General features: G+C 38.2%; 1 protein-coding gene across 1 annotated transcript in view; it reads right to left on the bottom strand.

Annotated features, from left to right (window-relative positions):
• Positions 1-353: 353 nt before the first annotated feature.
• LOC307126540 (uncharacterized protein) overlaps positions 354-24,247 on the bottom strand; it is a 32,870-nt gene continuing 8,976 nt past the window's right edge. Inside the window, exon 3 of the mRNA XM_079817123.1 lies at positions 354-4,885. Coding sequence (XP_079673249.1) covers positions 4,080-4,885 — 806 coding nt within the window. The 3' untranslated portion in view covers positions 354-4,079. The remainder of the gene's footprint in view (positions 4,886-24,247) is intronic.

Below are 24,247 nucleotides of genomic sequence, written 5' to 3'. Positions count from 1 at the left end.
GGACACAATTCATACCTGCTCCACAGAAAGCTCCCCGTCCGCTTCAAATGGTTTCTGCTATATGTATTTAAATCAGCCAGTTCAATAAATGTCTTATTTATAAATGATACACAAATATATTTTTTTCATATTGTATCGTATTAATGTGTTTTCCTGAAATAGGTTAATATTAAGATTCATTCTGAAGAGGCAAACACACAAGAAAAATGATTGTGAAATAGTGTTAGAGTTAATTTTGACTGCGATCATCTGCTGTAAATGTGTTCATGGTTTATTATTAATTGTTTACTTTCATGACTAATTTTTTAAAAGTAGACTTGAAAATGTAAAATCCAAACAATGGATGTAATTCCTGAAGGTTGAAGTTTATTGTAATGAAAATATACATAAAACTATAAAATAGAACACTTAAATTACATTTGACAACACAACACACACTAAAAATGCTTTATTTCCCTTCCTTTTTGTTGTTTTACTGTTGGTTTGTTTAATGGTGATTTACATGGGTGTTTTTTGTTTTTAAAATTATCAACAGATTAAGTTCTGGTAACACTTTAGTATATTGTTTGATGCCAAATATTCACATTTATCTATTTTTGTATTATTCCCAGATTAGGTAAGTCGAATCTGATCTAAATTATAAGCACTTTAAAATACTTACAATCAGATAGAAGCTTGTTCTGTGGTCTGCTCTTGCTCGATGACTTAAATAAATGACCCAGGAGGCAATCTTTGTTATTACAAAAGTGTATTTATTATTTCTAGCAGTAGAAGTATTCTACGAGTAATGTGACTTTAATTATATAGACTGAAAGACCAAATGTTATGTTGGCTTGTTTTAAAGCCAAGTTCAATTCTTGTCTTAAAATTTAAAATAGTTTTAGAAGTTGGGTCAGAATGGATAGATGTTCAGGGTTTTTGCTAAAGTGCTGCAAGGTTGTTGCTATGCATTTTCTTGGATATTCTGGGTGGTTGCTGGGTTGTGCTATGCAGTTGCTAGGGTGTTCTGGATAACCTTCCATACTAACATTTCCACCTCTGTTAATAACAGAAACACTAAAAAAGGTGCAAACCGATCCTGTGAGTGCTTTGATAATTTGGAATTTCTTTCAAATGTTAGCAAATTCAAAAGATTTTGGTACTCTTAAAATTGCACTGAAACTTGTGATTTATATATCATCCAAGTTGCCTATGTAACATTGGTAAACAACTTTTCTTCTTACTGTAATAATGATAGTCATACTCAGAGACATTTAGAATCTGTTGATGTTAAGACTTACATTGTTTTGACTTGGTGCGTCAGAATCAAGAATGGGCACGTTTTGGTGTTGCCACCCCTCATAGTCCTCATTCCACCATAAAAATAATTGTCTAAATCTGACCCTATTTGCAGCAATGTTTTCTTCTTTTAAAACTCCTCCAAGTAATGCTCTGTATCCTGCTATGAGGTACTGAGACCTAGCTAAAGTTGAAGAATCAAGCAGTTCTTTAGTCAATGGGATGTTGAAAATCCCTTTATGAAAAAGGAGTTTATGTAGATGCTGGATAATCTGGTTACTTGTATTAATGCAAAGCCAATAATAAAAGTATATAATCAGATGAAACAAGATAATTTAGTCAGCCAAACCAAACTTGGTGTAGGCAGTTTGGTCTCGTCCACATGTGAAAGTTTTCACACAAGCTCAGAATCAGGAACATTTGCTTTACAAACAAGTCTGTGTTGTTGTATATAAGTGATGATTTGCCACTATCCAAGATTGCACATATCGCTTGTGCTTTTCTCTTTGCATGTGCAATTACACTGGCTTAACACCCATAGAGCCACATTTAAAGCGTTTCTTACAAATGCTGCCACAGGCTTTCAAATAATTTCCTGGTACTTGTTTTAACCAGTCAGAGAATTAAAAATGTTCAAGCCATTTGCTGTTAAATTTACATTTCTCCATTATTTCTTGTCCACATAAACACACCTAAATTGATCTAGCAGCTCTTTTAGCATGCAAATCAGTTACCATCACAATCTTCAGCCAATCAAAAACATGCTTGCCTTGCGCTTCCCCCTACTATTTATGGTATTTAAGACTTTTCCCCCCGGTTTCACAGACAAGGCTTAAAGGGTTAGTTCACACAAAAATGTAAATTCTGTCATTAATTACCCTAATGTCGTTCCAAACCCGTAAGACCTTTGTTCATCTTTGAAACACAAATTAAGATATTTTTGATGAAATTGAAGAGCTTTCTGACCCTTTCATAGGCAGCAACATCATTGCAACTTTCCAGGCCCAGAACGGTAGGTCAACCTTACATTTTATGACGAGAATACTTTTTATGTGCAAAGCCAAATTAGTGTAGAAAATACAGTGCAGCGCTTCAGAGTTCTATGTCAGAACCAAGCGTCAACCTCCCGCAGTTTCTCTTGAAGCCAATACAGAAGTGACTTAAACTGAAATTCATCGACTAGCCGCTAGAGACAGGCTCCAGAAGGAAGCAGAATCTCATTGAGCCCCATGTTAAAATGGCCAACTTTACAGCAGAAGAACACATGTTTACAGTCTGGTACAAATTGTGGTTTTGGTCTATACGGCTCATTTTGCCCTTCATGACAACTGTGAGGGGGGTGAATTTTTTTATAACTCATTCGTTTACATTATATAAAGCATTAAAGTTCTGCATAATTAAGGGCGTGGCCACTTTGAGTGACAGGTGGATAGCCATTTATCTGCTGTCTGTTAGTCATTGCGTCACTTCAGCTCTGCCCACGTCACGCCTTTTTGCCCATTTTCCGGGAGTGATGCGCTTCTAAGATGGCAACGGCCAGCTCGACCCTACTTTACGCTTCAAAATTGCACATCAGAATCCTATGGGTGACGTCACGGACACTACATCCATATTTGTTATGGTCAGAATGCTATCTTACCATTGGCCGGCACTGTTCATGTAACGAATGTCTTATGGGTTTGGAACAACATGAGGGTGAGCAGTTATTGACAGAATGACAGAATTTTAATTTTTGTGTGAACTAACCCTTTAAGTCTAGTCCCAGACTAAAATTAATGTTTGTGCTGTTTTAACTTAAAGCAACTTGCGCTGCCATTGTTTTGTCTCAAGATACACATCAGTCATTTTTTTCTAAGGCAGGTTTATATTAAGATATTTAAAATGATACAACTAAAGCCTAATCCTGGCTTAATCTAAGCCCTGTCTGTGAAACAAGGCCGAAATGGATTTATTCAAAACATTGCAGTGTTCTAAGGGTGCTTTCACATCTCTAGTTCGGTTCATTTTGTCCGAACCAAGGGCAAACAATTATACATTGTAGCATTTTTCAGCTTTTTTGGTTCCTTTTCACACCACACTGATTGCTTTGGTCCGAACCAGTTGAAACGAACCAAAATGCAGTCACATGACAACATCCACATCACTCATTGGCCATGGCATATTTCCTAAACTGCGACTGCGCGGGCTGGTTTTGTCCCTGGCCATAATCTATTATATTGTTTGTATACACCACAATATGCAAACAATACATTTCTATAATGCAGCGCGGATGCGGCTTGAAAACAACATTCTAATGCACTGCAAACGGCGAGCGCGCATCGCTCGTCACTTCAAGCGAAGATCGCGCTGTTCTTGTGAGTTTTCAAAAGTTGGGACCTAATATGGTCATCAGACCAAATTACTATGAGGCTCCGCACCTCCTCACTACTCCAAGTTTGTCCGCGAGCTGCCATGCTAAACTGCAAACTGTCAAAAAAAACTTCCTCATCACATAATGCACAGCGCAGCTGACTACGGCAGCTGGTTTAGTCCAAAAATGATCAGTACTTTTTGCAGTTGGGTCTGTTCGAGGTTGGATCACGTTCTCACCACAAACGAACCGCTCCTCTTCAAGGAGGTCTCGGTACGCTTGCTTGGTCCGCTTTTGGTGCGCACCCGAGTGCGATTGCTGCTTTCACACCTGACCAAACGAACCGCGCCAAAGGAGAAAACAAACTCTAGTACGATAATGAGGCAGGTGTGAAAGCACCCTAAATGTAGTGACTTTTCAGATCTATTTGATGTTTGAACCTCTTCTCACACTAAAGATACGTGAAACGCTTTCCTCCAGTGTGAACTTTCATGTGGCTATAACGAGTTCCTTTATGTGTGAAACTCTTTCCACACAGTTTGCAGGAGTACGGCTTCTCTTCAGTGTGACTTCTCATGTGAGTCTTAAGACTTTCTTTTCGTGGGAAACTCTTTCCACACTGTTGGCAGGTGAACGGCTTCTCTCCGGTGTGAACTCTCACGTGGACTTTAAGGTTTGTATTGTTTGCGCAACTCATTCCACAGTGATGGCACATGTAAGGCTTCTCTCCGTTGTGAGTTAGTACGTGGCTCTTAAGGTGTTTCTTGTCTGGGAAACTCATTCCACACTGATGACATACACAACAGCTGTCTTTTACATGAATCCTCACGTGGTTATTAAGGCTCTCTTTACGTGTGAAACATTTCCCGCACTGATCACATGTGAACGGCTTCTCTCCAGTGTGAATTCTCATGTGAGTTTTAAGATTTCCTTTTCGATTCAAGGTTTTTCCACACAGTTTGCAGGTGTAAGGGCTCTCTCCAGTGTGAACTTTCATGTGGGTATAAAGGGTTCCTTGATGTGTGAAACTCTTTCCACACTTTTGACACGTGTAAGGCTTCTCTCCAGTGTGAATTCTCATGTGAGTTTTAAGATTTCCTTTTTGAGTGAAACTCCTTCCACACTGTTGGCAGGTGAAAACGCTTCTATTTTCTGTATTTTGAGCTCTTTTTGGTGAAGTTTTTTCATGTTTCTCAAACTGATCTGTTCCTTCTGTTTCATTCGGATCTTGACTCTCCTCTTTCAGTGCCTTCAGGTCTAAGGCAAAAAAAGAACAAATACATGTTAACCCAAGTTTAATGGCACAAAGCAACAGACATCAAAACATTCAGAAATTCTAAACAGTGTTACCAGGCTTGAGCACTACGGCACCATCGTCACATGGTGGACAGATGCATTTAAGTGGGTAAATAAACAAGGACACTTTGCACCAACTGCAACCGAACACATTTTTTGACATCCCCAGATATAAAGAATTGCAATAATCCAGTCTGGATAAATAAAAGCATGAATCACATATCTCCATATCTTTAAAAGTCAAGAAGCTCTTCAAGTTGGCAATGCTCCTCAACTGAAAGAAACTACCTTTAACCACATCATTAATTTGTCTATCAAATTTTAGCTCAGAATCAAAAATCACCCCAAGGTTCCTCACTTCCTCACCTCGGCTAAAGGGCCAAGGTGAGGTATGATCTTTCCGGCAAGCTTTGACGGACAAAAGATCACCTGATTTAGACTCATTCAGCTGTAAAAAACGAGATGCCAAACAGGCCTTAATCTCATCCAGGCAGTCAAGCAAAGCTTTAAGTTTGGAGTCGCCATCACAATTCAGAGGTAGATTCAACTGGGTGTCGTCGGCATAACAGTGATATGCCACCTTATATTTTTGACAGATTATTCCCAGCAGAAGCATATAAGGAGAAAAGTACAGGGCCCAGACATGAACCCTGAGGAACCCCTGATATTACAGGCTGAGACAGGCATGTGATTGGCTAAGGACAAAAAAGCAGGAAAATATACTGAGAGCCCCCCCCCCCCCCCCCCCCGACCGATCAAAATGGTGGCGGATCAATATGGACAGTAAAGCAGGACCCATAACAACTTATTTGAACAAAAAAATAAATTTTATTTTATTGCTAGATGTGCAATGTGCAACTTTTTTTGTACAGTATGAAAAATAACAAATTATTTGGTGGATGCATTTTTACCCAACTTTAACAGCTAAATGTGCAGTTAGCACACTGGTTCTCTAATTTTGCTAAAGCAATTGAGTGAGAAAGTGTTTCCCTCAACTTGGACAGTATCCAGCAACCAGCTCCATTTGAACCGATTCTTGACCCCCTGTTCGATAGACTTTAATTCAGGGCTGTTCAGTGCTAGCTTGGCCATGAGTCTGTGTATGCTGGAAATCAAAAATAATGGAAAATTTTCATTAGAATGTAAGAATCCATATCAGAAAATATATAATTTTTTACATGTTTGACTATGTACTGTATGTCTATCCGCTCTTCAGAAAGGTTGAAAACTAGAGCAGAGGTGCGCGAGCGCAGAATGGAATAACACTTGCTATAGCTTAGAAAGTTAAAGCTGTAGTCTACGATGTTGAAAATCAGTCGAGAAAGCCTGAATTTTTTAAAAAACTCATCCCGCCCCTCCACACGCACACCCCTCCCCTCTGTGCATCACTCCAACAACAACGTCACTCAGTCAAGCAGGAGTAAACATCGGAACAGAGATGTACCATGTGCTTAGTCGCTTCAATCTAATGACCGCGCTAATGACACATCATATGTAAAGTTGATTTTCGACACTTGAACTTAGTTGCTTCATCAACAATTCAATGTCACCATTGTCGTAACAAAATAGCTCAGAGGCACATGTTTGAGTTCACGCCCACGCAAGATTAGCAACACATGCAATGTTCTATCGGCTCGAACAGAAAACCGCTAACGTTAAGACTATTGAAACAGTCAAGCACTTCAAGAAATATAATTACTTTGACCCGTGATAGGCGATGCTAAACGGCTAACATTCCAATGCCGACCGGCAGCATGATCATGTTGTCAGACTGATAAAAAGCTATTTATGTAATACACCACACCATAAAAGTATAAATAAATGCATACCTGCTCAACAAAAAGTCAGCGTCGGTTTTAAGTCCAAGGTTTCTCTGAAGCTTCCTCAAACGGGCAACGGTGGACCCTATATTGATTCGGCTTTGAGTCCGGCGTTCTTCACTTTTTTTTTTTAAATCTCTGCTCTTTCCTCAATTGACTTTCTCTTTATTCCAACCTTGATTGTTGGGGAGAGCAGGGGCCGCTTTCTGATGTCTGTTTGTTGGTTTTTCTCCATTGCTGAGTTGATGCTGCCTACTTGCCCGCAAAATTTCATGTCGCAGGAGGGGGCGGGGTGGGGTGCGGTGGGTGGAGACGCGAGTGGAGCAGGGATTGGATGAGAGCAGTAAACCAATGTAAGCTGTCCGGCCGGACAGCTTACATTGGTCAATTTCTCTGCGGGTGTACACCCAATAGAGTGAATGGATTTTTTTCATTCTTTTTTCTCTTCATATTGTTAGGATTGTACTGTAGAACCATAACCAGCATCTAAACGAGGTTATTAATAATGAACAATCTTTGAAATCGTAGACCATAGCTTTAATACTTTCCATGTCTGCTCTGCCATTAAACATATTGGATCCACAGGGTCACTGGGCTCCTCATGTGAACAGACAGGCACAGAAGTGCTGCGCGATTAAACTAAAACACCAAATAGACTTATGTCCCTCACATTAACCCTTAAATGCATACCTCGGGTCGTTAGTATTTTTTAAAGTTAGACATCCACCTTCTTAGTATTCCTCAACCAATCCATTTTAAACAATATAACAAGAAAAAAAATAATAGAATTATAATTGAATGCCTGTTTTTTCACTAGTTTTTTGTCAAAATGTATATGATCACTAACGATCCGAGGTGTGTAGGATTGTACATATATTTTTTTTGCACAATGATAAATTAATCTATAATGATGAAATAGGTGTAATTCACCTTTATTCCACAGGGTGGCGATGTCTGATACACAATGATGAAGTGACGTTTCACTCATAGTTACCTCTGACAGAAAACGAAACAATAATAATTATAATCTGCAAAACTTGAAATGGCTTAGTGATTTACTGCAGAGAGCAAGTGCTGAACACAATCAAATATTAGTGTCACTGTCTCTGATGATGGATGTGGTCAAGAAGCTGTCAGTGAGCAAAATATTGATTTTGAAGACGTTGAAAATGAGTTGGAGAATAAGCGTGAAATCGCGAATATGAGGCAGATGCTGAATGTACTGATATGATGATGGTATTAAACATCTGCTCAAACTGAACCCTTCCAAGCTCCAAAAGGTAACGAAATACGTTTTATTTTATTCTCCTGTAGCTGTTACTCTAACATCAGGAGTTTTATATATTATCGCGACAGGTAGAGGTCTCTCCATGTTAAATATAGATCCGGGTCGCTAACGACCCCAATATGTAAGAATATTTGGCGAAACATGCATTTAAGGGTTAAGCTATGGAATGGCTTCAGATGACTTTGTCACCCAAACTGACGTGAAAAAGCGGGGGGCGCCGAAAAGCGCGCTGTTTGCTATAGCTAGTGCTAGCAAATACAAGTAACGTTAGCTGCTAAGTTAATGTTAAATGCAGCTTAAACATCCTGCCATAGTGGAAAATCAATCAAAATCGATCATCTTATCAATCGACAACAAAGTAAAATTAGTAACTTATAGGTTATATATAGACACAAGCAATAATACATACCCAGATCATCCGATCCGGCGATGTTCTTGTCACGATACAGTCCTTGTTGCGCATCCCGCGATTGTGGTTCCGTCCCGGGTTACCATGGTGATGGCTGTGAGATGACGGCCAACCCCCCCCCCCCCCCCCTTTTTTTTTTTTTTACAGATCTGCATGATTCACGTAGGTCACATTTTCAGGTCGGAAAATCCGGAATTCCGGATTAATCCGGAAAAATCACATCCCTGCTGAGAGGATGAAATAGAATTCCCTAGTTCCACAGCAACGGTTCTTTCATAGGAGGAGAACCATTTAAGAGCATGCCCCCTGATACCCCCCCACTGACTCAAGCGGTCGAGAAGAATCCTGTGATCCACCAATATCAAATGCTGTGCTGAGATCAAGAAGCACTAAAACAACACAATTCCCAGCATCTACCGACATCAGGAAGTCATTTGAAACTTTGAGAAGGGCAGTCGTAGGATGAAATCTATGGAACTTAGGGTCAAATTTGATTGTACATGCAAATATATATAAAAATGTAAATATGTGACCCGTTCTGGTGAAATGAGTCGGAAGTCGCAACGTTCTATTTTAAGATATGGGCCAATAATGTGGAAAAACAATGAAAAAAATAGTTTTAGTTAGCTAATTTCAAAGAACAGGCATTCACAAAATATCCCCTAAAGTTTCGCAGTCCAGATAATTGAGTTAAGGTATTTGAATGACTATTAAAGTTGACAAAGTTTTACTAAATTTGCTGAAAATTTCTTTTCTCAACTCTCATCACTTCTGAGCATTACCCTACATTCCAGGGATCCCCTGAAACGTCACTATCTCCAAATACGGTGTTAAACGTTGTCTACAACCAATCAAAAAGCTTAGAAATGTGCACAAACAGTGATATAAACACTGATCATTTGTCAATGGGAAGCCCCGTTTTCAATAGTTCAATACTGTGTAGTGTAGTATAATGTAGTGAAGGGTCAAGGGCAATCATTCCTTGGTACACCTCTGGCAAACAACTAGATAAGGTAGTATATTTTATTATTAGACTTGTCTGACTGGAAGAGACTGGGTTAGGGGAACGGGAGAGCTTTATTTCAATGGGAAATAGGGAATAATTATACTAAGGATTGTGTTTCGGCTATCTCTGAGTAAGTCGAGAGCTTTTTGAGAAACAGAAAGGGGTATAAGAAGTCGCTCCAGTAGGCCAATAAGTTTGGGGAACGGGGTGCAAGTAAGGCATGCTTAAAGGGGAGAGAGCTGATTAAGGGCTAAGGTGAAGACACCACTCCTAAAGGGGCATGCGGCACTGGACAAAGGGGACCAGTGCACCACCACAAACCTTCTCCGTCTCTTCCAACTCAGACAGGGGGCCCCCGAATTTAGGACAATAGACAGTTAGGGATTAAGTTATTAGTTAAACAAAATAAAAATAGATTCAGGGTTGTTTGCCAGGGATGCATCAGGAACGATCCTGAGTAAAAATGTAAGGTATGACCCAAATTGGAATGGACCAGTAAGTGACTTTTTCGTATAAGTGTACTTTGCAGTTTCATCACGCAGAAGCCACAGCTGTGTTGGTTAAAGATCGCCGCCTCCATCTCTGCTGGTATAAAATATATCCAATATATATCCAATATAAAATTGGAGTGATATGATCAGTCCAGATAAAGATTTTGAGACGAAAGACAGCAAACGCTGTAAGCAGCGCTGCTCTGAAGCCCTGACGTCAAAGAAATTTGAAAGAATTATTAAGTAAATGGACAGCAAAGGTTTTAATTCTAATTGGAAAAGTTAATCAGCAACTTGACTGGCTACAAACAAAGAGAGAACCAGAAAAATTCAAATTTCTAACTGTTTGTACTTATTCGTGGATTTGTAAAATGGGTGGGGTACCATTAACCCCAGACGGACAAATCCCAGAAGTAACTGATATGCAATTGGGTAACTAAAAATTAGGTTGTTGAAAAAGCAGACAGCGCCATGAATTGCAAGCCATTGTATGTTTTATTGGATCACGAGCTCTCTTCTCAGTCTGTTCAAGTGGTTGCCGCTTTAGGCACTGCCCCTGAGACTGGGGACCAGACTGATGCATGCAGGTTACTGAATGACAGAGTGTGTTTCAATTGTGGTCAGCAGGGCCATTTTGCACGTAACTGTAACAGTGAACCCATAAGGTGTCAAAATTGTGGCATTCAGGGCACCTGGCTAAATTCTGTAAACGAAACAAAGTAAAAAGAAAGAAAGGAAGAAGAGATTTACACTCTTTCTTATCTGCCCCCTCTCAGAGCAGCTGCAGATAGGCACTGACACACAGACTGAGAATCAGACTGAGGGAATTTAAACAGAGGTGCGCAGATTGAAAATAATGAAATGGTAATAGTAAGTTCAATAAATTGAAGTCTTAAGGAATTCCTTTTAAAAGGAAAGATCCATGATCATTTTAAAATAAATTATGAAGTTAAAAATTAATGGCAGTAACTAAATAATTAGAGACATAGAGGGTTTAAATGATAAAAATGTTAAAATGACTTGTGAAAAATTCTGATAAAGTTTATTTGACTGGATGTTGGTAAAAACACTGTAGGAGAATTGGTGTTACAAACTAAAACCCTAGAAGCTGATGTTTTGGTTTCATACTGAGCTGTAATAAAACAATTCGCTTATCTGAATCTGCCCCACCATGTCATTTCTGGTGCTGGGGCTAAAATTGGAAGTAACTCAGACTCAATTTGGATGTTTGAAGTTTAAATGTATTGTATGGGCAAAAGACAAATATAAAATTATGATTATTTGGAAACGTCAACTCTGGCAAAGGATAGAGTTAAAAGGATAATGTCTGATGTTTATTGGAAGATAAATGTAATCTCTAGCCAAGTCTTATGCTGTGCTAGAGTGACACGTTAAAAGTTTATGAAAATGCAGTACCAGTACTGAATGCATAGAAGTCTCTCTCTTTCGAAACCAGCTCAAGGCTGATATCTGAGCCTGTGCCACAGATGATAGAAGATATTGATGAGTAAAAGCACATGGCATCACTTGAAAATAATAAGACATGTTTTAGGGAAAACAGTGTTTAAAAAGGTATGAGATGAATTTCACATTGAAGTTAAAGTCTTACTGTGCGTTCACACCGCCGCCGGCGAGAGCGTCAAAGTGGCCGGAAGTCATTCATTCTCAATGGGAGCCCGGCGGCGAGCTCCGGCGAGAGCGGCGCGTCTTGGACGATTTGGGCGTCAAGGAGAGTTGAAGTCAGGTCAACTTTATGGTAATGAGCTATGACGCGGTTCGGCGGCAACCAATGGGAATGTAGTAGTGCTCCGGTTGAGATGATTCTAGAGAACGCAGCGCTGTAAACTTCGGTTCCTACCACATTAGTTCCCAAGCAAAATAGAGGAGCTTGATCACTGCTGGTGCGGCGGGTTTGATAAGAAGACGTGCAACATTATTTATCCACCACACAAATGGCTTTTAATTGGTTTATTTCGTTAGCAAACATGTAACTATAATTGTTAAGTTATTTCCATCAATCTGCTTTTTTTAAACTTTCACATTTAAATGATTTCATGAGGTTACGGTTATACCCTACTTGTGGTCAGTCAGCACAAATGCCGGTCAACATGAATGTTTGCTTTGCAGCCCCTTTTAATGCCGTTTCAAAAAAGACCAAGCATTCGATCTACGTCAGAGCGGCAGCGCGTCCACGAATCTTTCCACAGCGTCGATGGCAGGGCGGCCAGAGCGAAGTTTGACGCTCTCGCCGGCGGCGGTGTGAACGCACAGTCAGAAGACTGTTAAAAAGGTTATAGAGAGAGAGAGAGACTGCTTGTGGAAGCAGGGATGGTGCAATTTGTTATCGCCCTGCTAAAGCTGAAACAAAACAAAGAAATTATATCAGAACCAAAACAACCCAGCTGACTTTTGTAGAGACAAATTAATAATGAGCAGACGTAAAAGCTCAGTTTAAATAATAATTTGAGTAAACACTAAAAGCTAAATTTGAGAATGAGCAATTCATGTTTAATGTGTGTGTGGGTGTGATTGCTCTTTATGTTTTGTATGTGTTGTATGTGTTCCTAGAACTGTTCTGTCCTAATTGAGTGTCATTAACCTCTGGAATGAGTATTTGACCATTACAGATGGGTTAAGGTAAACGACAACCTTTAGAGAAACTGATAATTTTGAAGGAATCTGGTGAAAAGATGATCCAGAACAAGGGACGAGCTTTAAATGGATTGTTATCCAGCTCTGTCTGTTATGACGACTTTTGTCATTTATGATGTTGATTTGAATTACTCTCTGGATTAGTTAAAGTGGAATTGTAAAGTTAAAATTGTCGTCCATCATGGGTTAAAACCATTGTCTAAATTCAACTGAGGGCTTAAATTTAATAATGTCGATTGATTAAAAATAGTAGGCGTAAATGTTATAGACTTGACGGCAGAGACAAAGTGACAAAAGGCTGAAGTCACTATCTAAATTATCCAGAGACTCCCTCAAAATTAAGAAAGGCCGGAGAGATAACTTCTAAAAATGAAAAGTTTTATTTTTACTTTATTTTAATTTTTTATGATATTTTGATTTATATAGAGAACCACAATTAATGTTAAAGAAGCAAGTGACTTTAAGTCTTTCTGTGTGACTGGGATTGAGATAAGAGGAATATAATATTTTGATTTCTGCAGAGCAGTAGAGATAAGAAACAATAATGATTAGGGGTGTAATGATTCATCTACTACATCAATGTATCGATTTATATTCCTATGATCTAACTACATCGATCTGTGCTCGGCAACTTGGCCTTCCGGACGACATGTATCGATCTAACATCGTTTTAAAAGGTAATCAATCGATTGTATCGATCATAGGAAATAACGCATTGGATTTAAGCACGTCAGACTTTATATGGATGTTTTTTCTTAGCACTTTTAATGATAAAGGCGTCAAACGTTACTCGATTCAGTCTGCCTATCTGTGACATCATCGCCTCGCACCAGCAGCAGCGCTAAGAAAACAAAACATAGCATGGCGGATGGCAGAGGAGAAGCCAACGAGCGAGAAATGATCAAGCCACCAGGAGAAAGAGCTAACGCTACCTGTACTTTCAACCCTGGCTTGTTACCTGTGCATTCCAGCACCAGTGTGTTTTAGTACTGCTGGAGACATAGTGAACGCACAGAGAAGTGTTTTGCGGTCAGATCATGTTGATCAGTTGATATTTTTGGGAAAAAAATGTAATTGAGTCATTGAAGAGTAGTTGGTTACATTTTATCTTTTGTTAAATATTGTTTGTTACTGAGAGTAGTAGCAGGTTCAACCAGTTTATTCAACCTGAAGAAATGTTGGTTGCACTTTATTTTTGATATTAATATTGTATTTATATTATTTTAATGTTGAAAAACAACAGCAAAAGTAACAGGTAAACCTACTATTAATTAAACCTGAAGAGAAGTTAGTTGCACTTTATTTTTTTATATTAATATTGTAATATTTTTATGTTGGAAAACAAAAGCAGAAGTAGCAGGTTAACCTACTGTTGAAATGTTGGTTGCACTTACTGTGCTTTTATTGAAAATGTATTGAATATTGAAAATGAGAGCAGAAAAGGTTAACTTCCTGTTAATTCAACCTAAACTGTTGGTTGCACTTTATTCAAATAAAATTTGAATGCATTTGCCATTAATTGTTGTTTACTTGTTTGTTTATATCCATAATTAATTTATACCTGATTCCCTTACAAGAAACAACAGGAATCTAGGAAACTTCACCTGCACTGAGCAGTATCCAGATATTTATTTCAGTCACACAATTTTTGGCCAAAAAGTTACTGAATCGATTTCAAGTCACTGAATCGTTTCGGATCGTATCGTTCTAAATGAACCAATATCGTCCTTGAATCGTATCGACAACCTCAAATCGTGATACGAATCGAATCGTTGTTAAAACGAATCGTTACACCCCTAATAATGATCATATTGTGTGGCATCTGCAGATTGATAGAAGAATAATGAGAAATAGCCCAAAGATTAATGTTGTGAAATAGAATTTAGGAACACCCGTAAAGTTAAATGGAAAAACAGCTTTAAAGAAATTGATGATGACTTATAGTCCAAATTTAAAGTAATATGGGAAATTATGAAATCTGTAAGTTCTTTGTTATGACACGTTTGGGTGTAAGTGGCAAGATAAGGCTAGTGAGGATTTGATGAAGTATCACTACCAAGTGACATGAATTAAGAGGTTTAATATTTTGGTAATTTGGAGCTTACACCTGAAGAGTTTTAATAGACAAGACATTGAGAATAAAAGAAAAATTTAAAAAAGGGTACTTTAAGGAAAACCCTGATGAATGATCTTAAAAGTTTTACTAATAACATGGTGATTAATAATTTGGTATTTAGTATGATTAAGCATAATGTCAACAAGATAAAGATGAGTGAACAAGCTTATTGAATGGAATACGAATTGATAATCAAGTCATTTTGATGAAAAGGTTTTAACATTAACTATTTTATTTTTTATGGTTATGTTCATTTATGGTTAAAATTTATGTGGGATATGATGGGTAAAAATGGATCTGTTGGGAAAAGTAAATTTAGCAAAAGGGTTCTTGAGTAAAAATTAGGAACAAGTTTATGTTTTAAGTGGAAATAATGAGATGGATGATATGAATGTTTTCCTTTATTTTCTATTCTTTTGAGGTGGCGCATGCTATATGAGACTGAATTCAATTGGATGGACTATTCTGTTGTTTATTTTTATTTATTTACTTTTTATTTTTATTTTTTATTTCAGGCCACTATTGAGTTTTATACCTGAAAAGGTCTGTTTTGAAATTAGGAACCAGCCTAAATTGGTAGACCATTAATACCCCCACATTGGCCTCAGTAGAAACTTAAAGGGTGGGTTCTAAAATCCACTGCCTCTCCAATATAATTGTATATATATATATATATAATTAAATTTTTAATCAAAGACTTAGTCAATATTTATCTTTCTATATTATTATCATGAATTGAATGATCCTCCCTAGGTATGATTTTGTTTCTTCCTTTATATTTTCTAAAGTTTGTATTTGCTCTCTGAGTGGTGACTGAGGGTCCGTCCTAGGTGTGTGTGATGTCTCACGAAAACACTCGTATCAGGAAAACTGTGTGATCAGGAACTATTATTAACCTGTCTCCATGTTTTTACTCATTTGAAAGCAGACCCCGGGCTCTGCTGACTCTTAAATGCACTTTCCAAAAGGCTCCAGAGAATATCGGATCCTGTTGAGGGTCAAAGATCTTAAGCGATGACCAATGAGCATGAGGTGATTCCCCGATGACGGGTAAGCTCTTCTTTTGGCCAGCGGAGGACAACCTAAGCCAATGGGGGTCACCGCCATTGGGGCACCTCCCAGAAGTGGGGTGTTCTTATGTGAGGTGTGTATGAGAGGTGAGGCAGATGTCTGTGAGGCCAGCAGCATCACTGTGGGGAGGGGAAGCTGTGTTTCGTAGGGGCCAAGGTCAAGACTGGACACAGCAGCCCCTGCCCTAATATTGGCCCCTCTATACCGCTCACCAAATACAGCATAAATTGAGAGCCAGAAAACATTGGCATTCAAGAGCCAGCAGAGACTGAGAATTCTGGTCACTTTAACCTTGCAAATTTCAGTCATGTGTTCAGATTTTGGAGGCATCACACACCTCTAACCTGATGGGAATGCAGCAACAGAGAGTGCTCGTTTAGCCCGGCTTCCAGAGATTAAATATGGATTTGTCTTTCATTTTATTTTATTTTATTTTATATTTCCTTTTACTGAAACCCTAAAGAATTGTATGAATACTATTGTACTATATTGTCTGTTCCCCTCTCAATGAGAGAAAGCACGTTATCAGTATGTTGATCAGGAGTTTTGAGAAAAGAAGAACATTGGGGCCCTGTTTGTGAGTGGAAGGGGTAAAAGAGCCTCAAAACGGGGACTGGTCTTTTAGTGGCCAGCATGTCCGTGATGAGGTGAAGAGACAATTGTAACCCGGAAGGGAAACATCTGTCACCACTTGACCTTCCGTAGTGACCTCACTTGTAGACCAGACGTGGCGGTATGGGACCCCCACATATGGTCTAAAAGGGGGGAATGAAGGGTCAAGGGTCAAGCCAAACATCACTTGTCTCTTCATCAGACACATATCCTTCAAGAATGATTTTATGTTCAATATTAAAATAAGAATGAATGATAATCAAGTTATAACCATTTCCTACATTTGATAAATCAGTTCTCTAAATTCAAGGAGTGTTTGGATATTGTAGTGTTTTAGTTGCTGTGTGCTTTTGAATCCACATTCTTTAGGTGCTGCTCTGAGTCTGTGTCAAGACGTGCTGACAGGCAAATGTCCTTGGTGTTTGACACTCCAGGGAGTGAAGAGTGCTCAGCATGTGTTAACTGTATGTCTTACTAAAGTGACCCCTGGGGTCATCTATGTCACATGGGACTCTTGTGGGGACTCAGAGAAATGTACCTCTTTTATATGCTTTTCTTACTAAATAGAATAAAATTCACTTCTGTACTAAATGTAGTATCACCATGTTTTGGAGAAGTGCTTTGTTGATAGTTAGTTAAGATATTCCCAACCTTGAGGAAACTGGTATTCTCTGGAGTGTTGTGTGTGTGCGTTGTATGATTCTGTGCAGATCCAGTATTGGAGATGGGCCTTCCTGCAGGCGATGCCAGACCTTTAGATGCTTTTCTGTGACCTCCGAGGTCACTGGGGACTAATCTGGGCCTGGGCGACATCAAGTCTACGCATTTTTAGAGATATATGCTCCTATCTGTCTACGTGTGGAAAGTTGCTTACATTGCATTTTGTTAGAACCAATCAGAATCATTCCACATGGCAGTAATGACGTGTCTAGACCTTGAAAACAGTATAACTGTTCAGAAAATTGTATGTACGTTAGACGGAGGCGGGGAGACTGTTAGAGGGAGTGCGGCCTACGAACTCCTCTTGAGCTGGCTTCTGCTGATGAAACTGCAAACTATTCTTCAGTAAAATTTTCTTTAATTAATCTGACTCCTGACTCCTGGTCTTCATTTTTCACTACTGGTCCTGGGTCCTAAGCTGTTACCCCAACAGTAGTATACTGTGTGTAGTTATTTTTATTAATTTGAGAAATGTCGCTGTCAAAAGAGAGAAAAGTGACTGCGTGTGCATGGGCGTCTACACACGAGGTGACAGTCAAGGATGCGGATGCATGCACGCACACACCCGATCTCAAGCAAAAATGTAGCACCTCTGTTCAATCTTTCTCATTTTAATACATCTTTGTAAAAGTGCCTTTTAAAATGTTTATTCAAATAAATACTTTAAAATAATTTGAGCTTCAGTCTGGTTTAATAGCTTAATTTGACCAAAGACATTTGTATATATATATATATATATATATATATATATATATATATATATATATATATATATATATATATATAAGCTGTAAAATAAATAGTTTATTCCTTTAAATGCAAAGGATTTTGAAAGATATCAACAAAAAACGGGCAAAAAACTTTAGAAGCGATTTTCTCAGGTTTTCAATTGTAAAAGGAGGGCAGACGACCATAATTCAAATGGGTATATCTTTAAAACCATTCAAGATATGACTTTGAGTAGGGTATCATTTTAAAGCTTATAGTCTCCTCTCAATTGAAATTTGGGTCACTGTGACTCATTTTGCTGGATCAGGTCACAATATTACAAAAACGGTTTGCTCTCAACGGTGTTCAGTTTAGGAAACGATATTAGTGAAGAATTTTAATCAGTATTTAAGCCCCAACATAGCACAGAAACTGTACTTATTAATGTTACAAATTACCAGCTTTTGGCATCTTTTCTTTTCTCTGTTGTTTTTATGCTGGAGCATGTTTGAAGGATTACTGTGAAACCATGATATTTTCTTAGACTGTTATTGCACCAGTGCTACCTTTAATTGTCTGATGAAGAGCCTGTATGCTCGAAATGTCACCTGTGTGAGAGTCAGTGATGCGCGGGTCAATGTATAAACAACCCGCACCCGACCGACGTTTTCAACTAACCCGCCCGCAACTCGGACCGCAAAAAAAAAGAAGAAAATATTGTACCCGACCCGCATTTTTTAAAAGTAGTAAATGCTCATCGTAGCTCATTGGGCCATTGAGAAAATGTTTCAGGCCCTGGCGTGGTGCGCTCAGAGGTGCAGCAGCGAGAGCAGGAAGTTCTTGAGGCGGCCCATCATTTTCCATTTCAGCTCCAGATGCATATTATTGATGAACGCGATGTTTATGTTTCGACCCGGCTTGAAGAATTCATCAGCCCACATTTGGAAAACATTTGGAAAAGTGTGAAAGCCCTTAGGAGCGCAAACTGTTATTTTTCTGAATGCTGTATGATATAGCCTAGTGTTATGTAATACAGGCTTGATTTATTTCGTTTAATTTTCTTAACAATTAAGATGCTGCATGTGTTTATCCAGTCTAATCGAAGTGTGTGTCTCTCCCCCGACTTTCCCAACAAAAATCCCGCCCCCTCTCAGAAAATACATAAAACTGACTTTAAATGCGTTTAAAAGTAGCCTATTAAAATGGTACAATGGCATTGCTCAGTTCAACGTTTTGGGAAATCGGGCATTTTGTCCCGCGTCAGCATTTATTCAAAAGTTAATAACGCTCAACATTCAAAAGGTAAATAAGGATTTATTGACGATCCGACCGACCGTGACCCGAATATCATTAAAAATATTTTTGGATGACTCGTAACCGCGGGTAACCGCGGGTGGCCGCGGGCACCCGCTCATTTTGGATCAACCCGCGCATCACTGGTGAGAGTCCATTATTTAATTGTTGCACATTTTTTAAGCCTTGTTTTACCGCCTTTTTTCTGTTTTTCTCAAATTTCCAAAATTTCTCCTGCTCTATATCTCTGAATTAAAATTAACTGAATGCTATCTATGCTAATCTTATTCTTTTTGCCTCCCTGTACTTTCCATGTCTTCAGCATTTCAGTCTTCCATGATGAACTTCACCCAGAATGAACTGCTGCCCCTTCCAGCCATTCAGATAAATAGTCTTCACCTGCAACTGCCTACAAGCTGGTCTATGAAAATCCAACTGAAACCAAAGACACTGCACCTACGGCATGACTTTAAATCAAATCTCCATCTTGTGGACTCACATGTCATTGGTGGAACCCAGGGCTGGACTGGGGCTAAAATTCGGCCCTGGCAAATCCAGCCCATCCAGGCCCTTGAGTCCCTCTTGAATGTTTTAACTGGGGTTAGGGCCTTAAATTGGAATAAATAAATAAATCTAGGACAGGGACAACTAATGATGGATATTATCGAATTTACTGTAAATGCAGATAACAAACGTAATATTGCACTTTTGTCACACAGAAATGCACTTGACAGTAAACCACTGATTTTGAGCTAGGATACATTAAAGTGAATTTACTGCTTTTAAAATCTGTCATCATTTATTCTCATGTCGTTCCAAACCTGTATGACTTTCTCTCTTCCGTGAAACATAAAAGAAGATATTTTGAAGAATGTTTGTAACAAAGCAGATAGAGCAACTATTGACAACCATAGTATTTTTTTTCCTACTATGGTAGTCAATAGTTGCTCTATCTGCTTTGTTACAAACATTCTTCAAAATATCTTCTTTTGTGTTCAGCAGAACAAAGAAACTCATACAGGTTTGGAACTTGAGGGTGAGTAAATGATGACATAATTTTCATTTTTGGGTGAACAATCCCTTTAATGCATGGGATCCAGGCTTTAAAGCTGTTTTGTTGAATTATAATTTAATTACTCTACACTCAAAAAAAAAAGGTTCTATATGGCACCAAAAATGTTTTTTTTAGTGCTATATAGCACCAATTTTGGTGCTTCAGTGGTTCTTCAGCGGTTCTTCAGAGGTGCTATATAGCACCTTAGTCAAAGAACCGGTGAAGAACCTCTGAAGCACCAAAATTTGTGCTATATAGCACTAAAAAACTTTCCCCTATGATTACGAGCCAAGAACCATTTTTGGTGCCATATAGAACCTTTTTTTTTAGCGTGTAATGACATTTTAACTGAGTTTAACTGTAGGTCAGTTTCATTTAACTGTGGGCATAGTTACAGGTAAAATCATGCTCCCCATTACCATAGGTATATGGTTTCGAAAATAAATAAATAATAATAAACTATTGAATTTGGTTGTGCTAGAGTGACAAGTTTGTAGTTGTGTGTATTGCTGTTTTCCAATTTACCTCGTGATGTATTTACATGGTCGCGGCTGTTTTCAGCTGATTCACCACAGAACCTTTAATGTTCCCATATCACACGATTGTATAAAACAACATTCGGAGTCAAAGTGCCGGTTCATCACTTCATAGAGCAGCAGAAACGCAGCGCACGTTCGTCAGCGGCAGCGCTATTGCAGTTTCATGCGCCCAAACTTTTAAACAGCGCCTACACAGTCTATGGAGGAGGGAAGGTCTCTCTCGCTTTGGCCTGTCAATTCAGAAGACAAACCAATGGGCCACTGTCCCTGCATGATGGGCCAGTCCGTGGCAAAAAATTTAATAAATAAATAACCTTGTATCGGCCCCAACGTGCGTCGGCCCACCGGGAAAATGCCCGGTATGCCAGATTACCAGTCCAGCCCTGGTGGAACCCATGCAATGGGATTAGATTAAACACCTTAACCCTTGTGTTACGTTGCGGGTTAATTTGACCCGTTTTGATTTTTAAGTTGTCAGAAATATCAGTTAACCGAGGTTTTTTTTCTTAAAATTTTGTGACTTTTTCTCATTTAGGGTCATGAACATGCATGCAAAGTTTCAACACACGCTGATGTGTTTTGACATATACACACACATTTACTGTTACGTTCGTGATGTTCACGGGTCAATTTGACCCGCATATTTTAATGTTCTAAGGCAATTGTAGAGACCCAAAATAACAACATTTCTTGGTTATATTTTATTTTATTTTTTTACTAACCTATGAAGCTAAAAAAAAATAGCTTTTCCCCATTTTTTTCAATACAGAAATAATTTTTGTATGCCACAAATGGTAAAAATGAGCTATAATTTCTTTTTTCAATCTATCTGAAATACTACCTAACCTACATAGTTTTTCTTGAAATTGTGTGACCTTTTCTCATTTAGGGTCATTAACATGCATGCAAAGTTTCAACATGCTGATGCGTTGTGAAATGTGCATATCAAAATTTTATACACTCTTGCTGTTTGTGGGTCAATTTGACCCATATAGGACAGCTATTCAGAAGCAACTGTACAGACACAAAATACAAAACACTTTGTTGAATCTCAGAGCTCTTCAACTCTAGTCCTGAAGTGCCAGTGTCTTGCTGAGATTAACAACTTCATGAAGCAGTGTTTTGAAATCGGCCATCACTGTATAAGTTGTAAAAGTAAAGTTTAAAACAAGTTATAGAAGTTTATGAACATGTAAAATATATAACATATATATATTTATATTTATATATATATATATATAAAAATATAAAAAAATATTTTTTATATAAAATATACATATTACAAAACATGTTCAATTCTAAAACCTCAAGAAAATCAAAGCTAAATATCTGAAATTCTGTACCAAATTTTAGGTTGATATCTAAAAAAAAAAAATTGTGCGCAGTACCAACGTTTTCCACTAGATGACATGTAGACTCTTCGATTTCCATATATGGTTTGAGTGATCTGAACATTATATTTTCATACTTTTCAAAATATCTATGAAGTACACATCCTATTCAGAAGTAGTTTGGGCAGTAATGTTAATATTTTATTTGAATTCAATCTCTAAAATGCATATAAAAAACGATATGGAAAGAGTCAGAGCGCGCGTTATAGTTTGGCACTGCATCACAAATGACGAATCAATTGCTATTTATCTACTGCTCTGTTATCTCTTTTGAAAATCAGTCACCAAATATGAAAATTAGAGTCTGAAAGCTTTAAAATGCTATATAGTTGGTCAAGATTACTTTAGGTTTTAGACCAGTGTTTCTCAAACTTTTTCTGCCATTCCCCACTTTGGAGGTAGTGAAGGGTTCCGAGCCCCACCTGTCCCCAATCGCCCCAACAAAGTTTTTCCAAACTATCGGTATCTGCATTTATGATGGCCGATAAATTAATATTTGACAAAATTATAAAAACGGACAAAACACCGCTCAACCACATTATGAGTGTTGGCGTTTCATAGTTTTAATACATTTTATTTATCAGAACTTTAATATATTTTTATGTTCATCTGTTCTGTTGTGACCATAATGCAGTTTAAAAATAAACTTGTTCGTTTTATGACATTATTTTAGAGAGGCTGAGGGATCATGAATAACTACAAATAACTAATGTAAGGGAAATCTATATGCGTTTCTGTGTTATATATATATATATATATATATATATAATATATATATATATATATATATATATATATATATATATATCAGCCGATATATCAGACGAACTTGACAAACTTGCTTACCATGTCATCAAATCTAATAATCCAATTCTCAAATATGTGTAAGTGAGTGTGTTTTTCCATTTAAAAACCTTCATAAATTATCTTGATTTTGATCTATAACGTGAGATGGGCACCTATGTTTGTTTGCGTCGCAGTTCAGAGAGTCCTGTCAGTCGGATTCGCGTGAATTGATCAGTTTCTCCCGAAACACATGCAAGTAGCCTAAGTGACCGGTGAACTGGGAGACGAATAGAGTAAACTTTTTAGTTACTTACACTATGTGTATCTGATATGAATAAAACGTCAGCAAATTATTTTTGAATGGATTGTTATTGCTGCTTCCAGTGACACCAGTGTGTATTTTACAAACTCTAAATGTATTGTTTTTTACAAGCTGAGGCAGATGCTGCTCGCAACGGCGCTCACAAACAAAACGGGCTAATCGAAAAAAAAGCGAACATGCTGTTTGTCTTACCTTACACCTCTCTACAAAAAGAATATAAATCCGATCTTCAATTCCCGGCCTGAGCTATATGCACATTTAACGTAGTTCACGTCAACGAAAGCAACAGATGAGCTGCATTAGGTAGGATATATCAGCTCATTTTAACATCAAAGACCGCAATATGAGAGAGCGACCTAAGCACTTGTAAGAGCATTTAGTCTCATTCGTTTTAATGAAGATGATTGTGTTTTTGTCTATTTTCAGTTTCACTTGCGGTAGTTTGCGTGTTGGCTTGCTTTAAGCCTTGTTTATACTTTCGCCTGGCTCCACAGCGCGAGCCTCCGCTGACTGCGCGTGCTCCTCCCCAGACTCATTTACTCATTTGTGGCGATGCGTTGCATAGCTCCAGCCCCGCGCCACTCTAAACACTGTGCGAGCCGTCTGGATAGTCGCGGTGTCATGGTCTCATGTTGTTTCCACCAGCGCAGCACATCTCATCTCAGGTGCACCGAAATAAAAATCCAACATGTGGGACCGCTCAAATGGTAATAAAGATGGGCTCAAAAATTACCAAATTTCCTTCCGTTTGTCGCGCCCCACCTGTCGCGTCTCTATTCCCCACCAGTGGGGCGCGCCCCACACTTTGAGTAACGCTGGTTTAGACAAAGATATTATTGTTCTAAATGTATAAAGGCAAGTGTTCTAAGGGCCAATCTAAAAAATGTGGTTAAAAATATTTTTATAAATCGTAAATTCAGATATTTATTCTTTGTAATGTGTGAAAAGTATTGATATTAAAAGTGAATTGTTTGTACCTGATTGTATGTGTTTTTTCATAGTGTGATTTTTGGGGAATTGTATTGAATCCAATTAGGGTCAATTT

Source organism: Gobio gobio (assembly GCF_949357685.1).
Source record: "Gobio gobio genome assembly, chromosome: 5".
In the NCBI taxonomy this organism is placed as follows: Eukaryota; Metazoa; Chordata; class Actinopteri; order Cypriniformes; family Gobionidae; genus Gobio; species Gobio gobio.
This window is presented reverse-complemented; position numbering and strand designations above follow the sequence as displayed.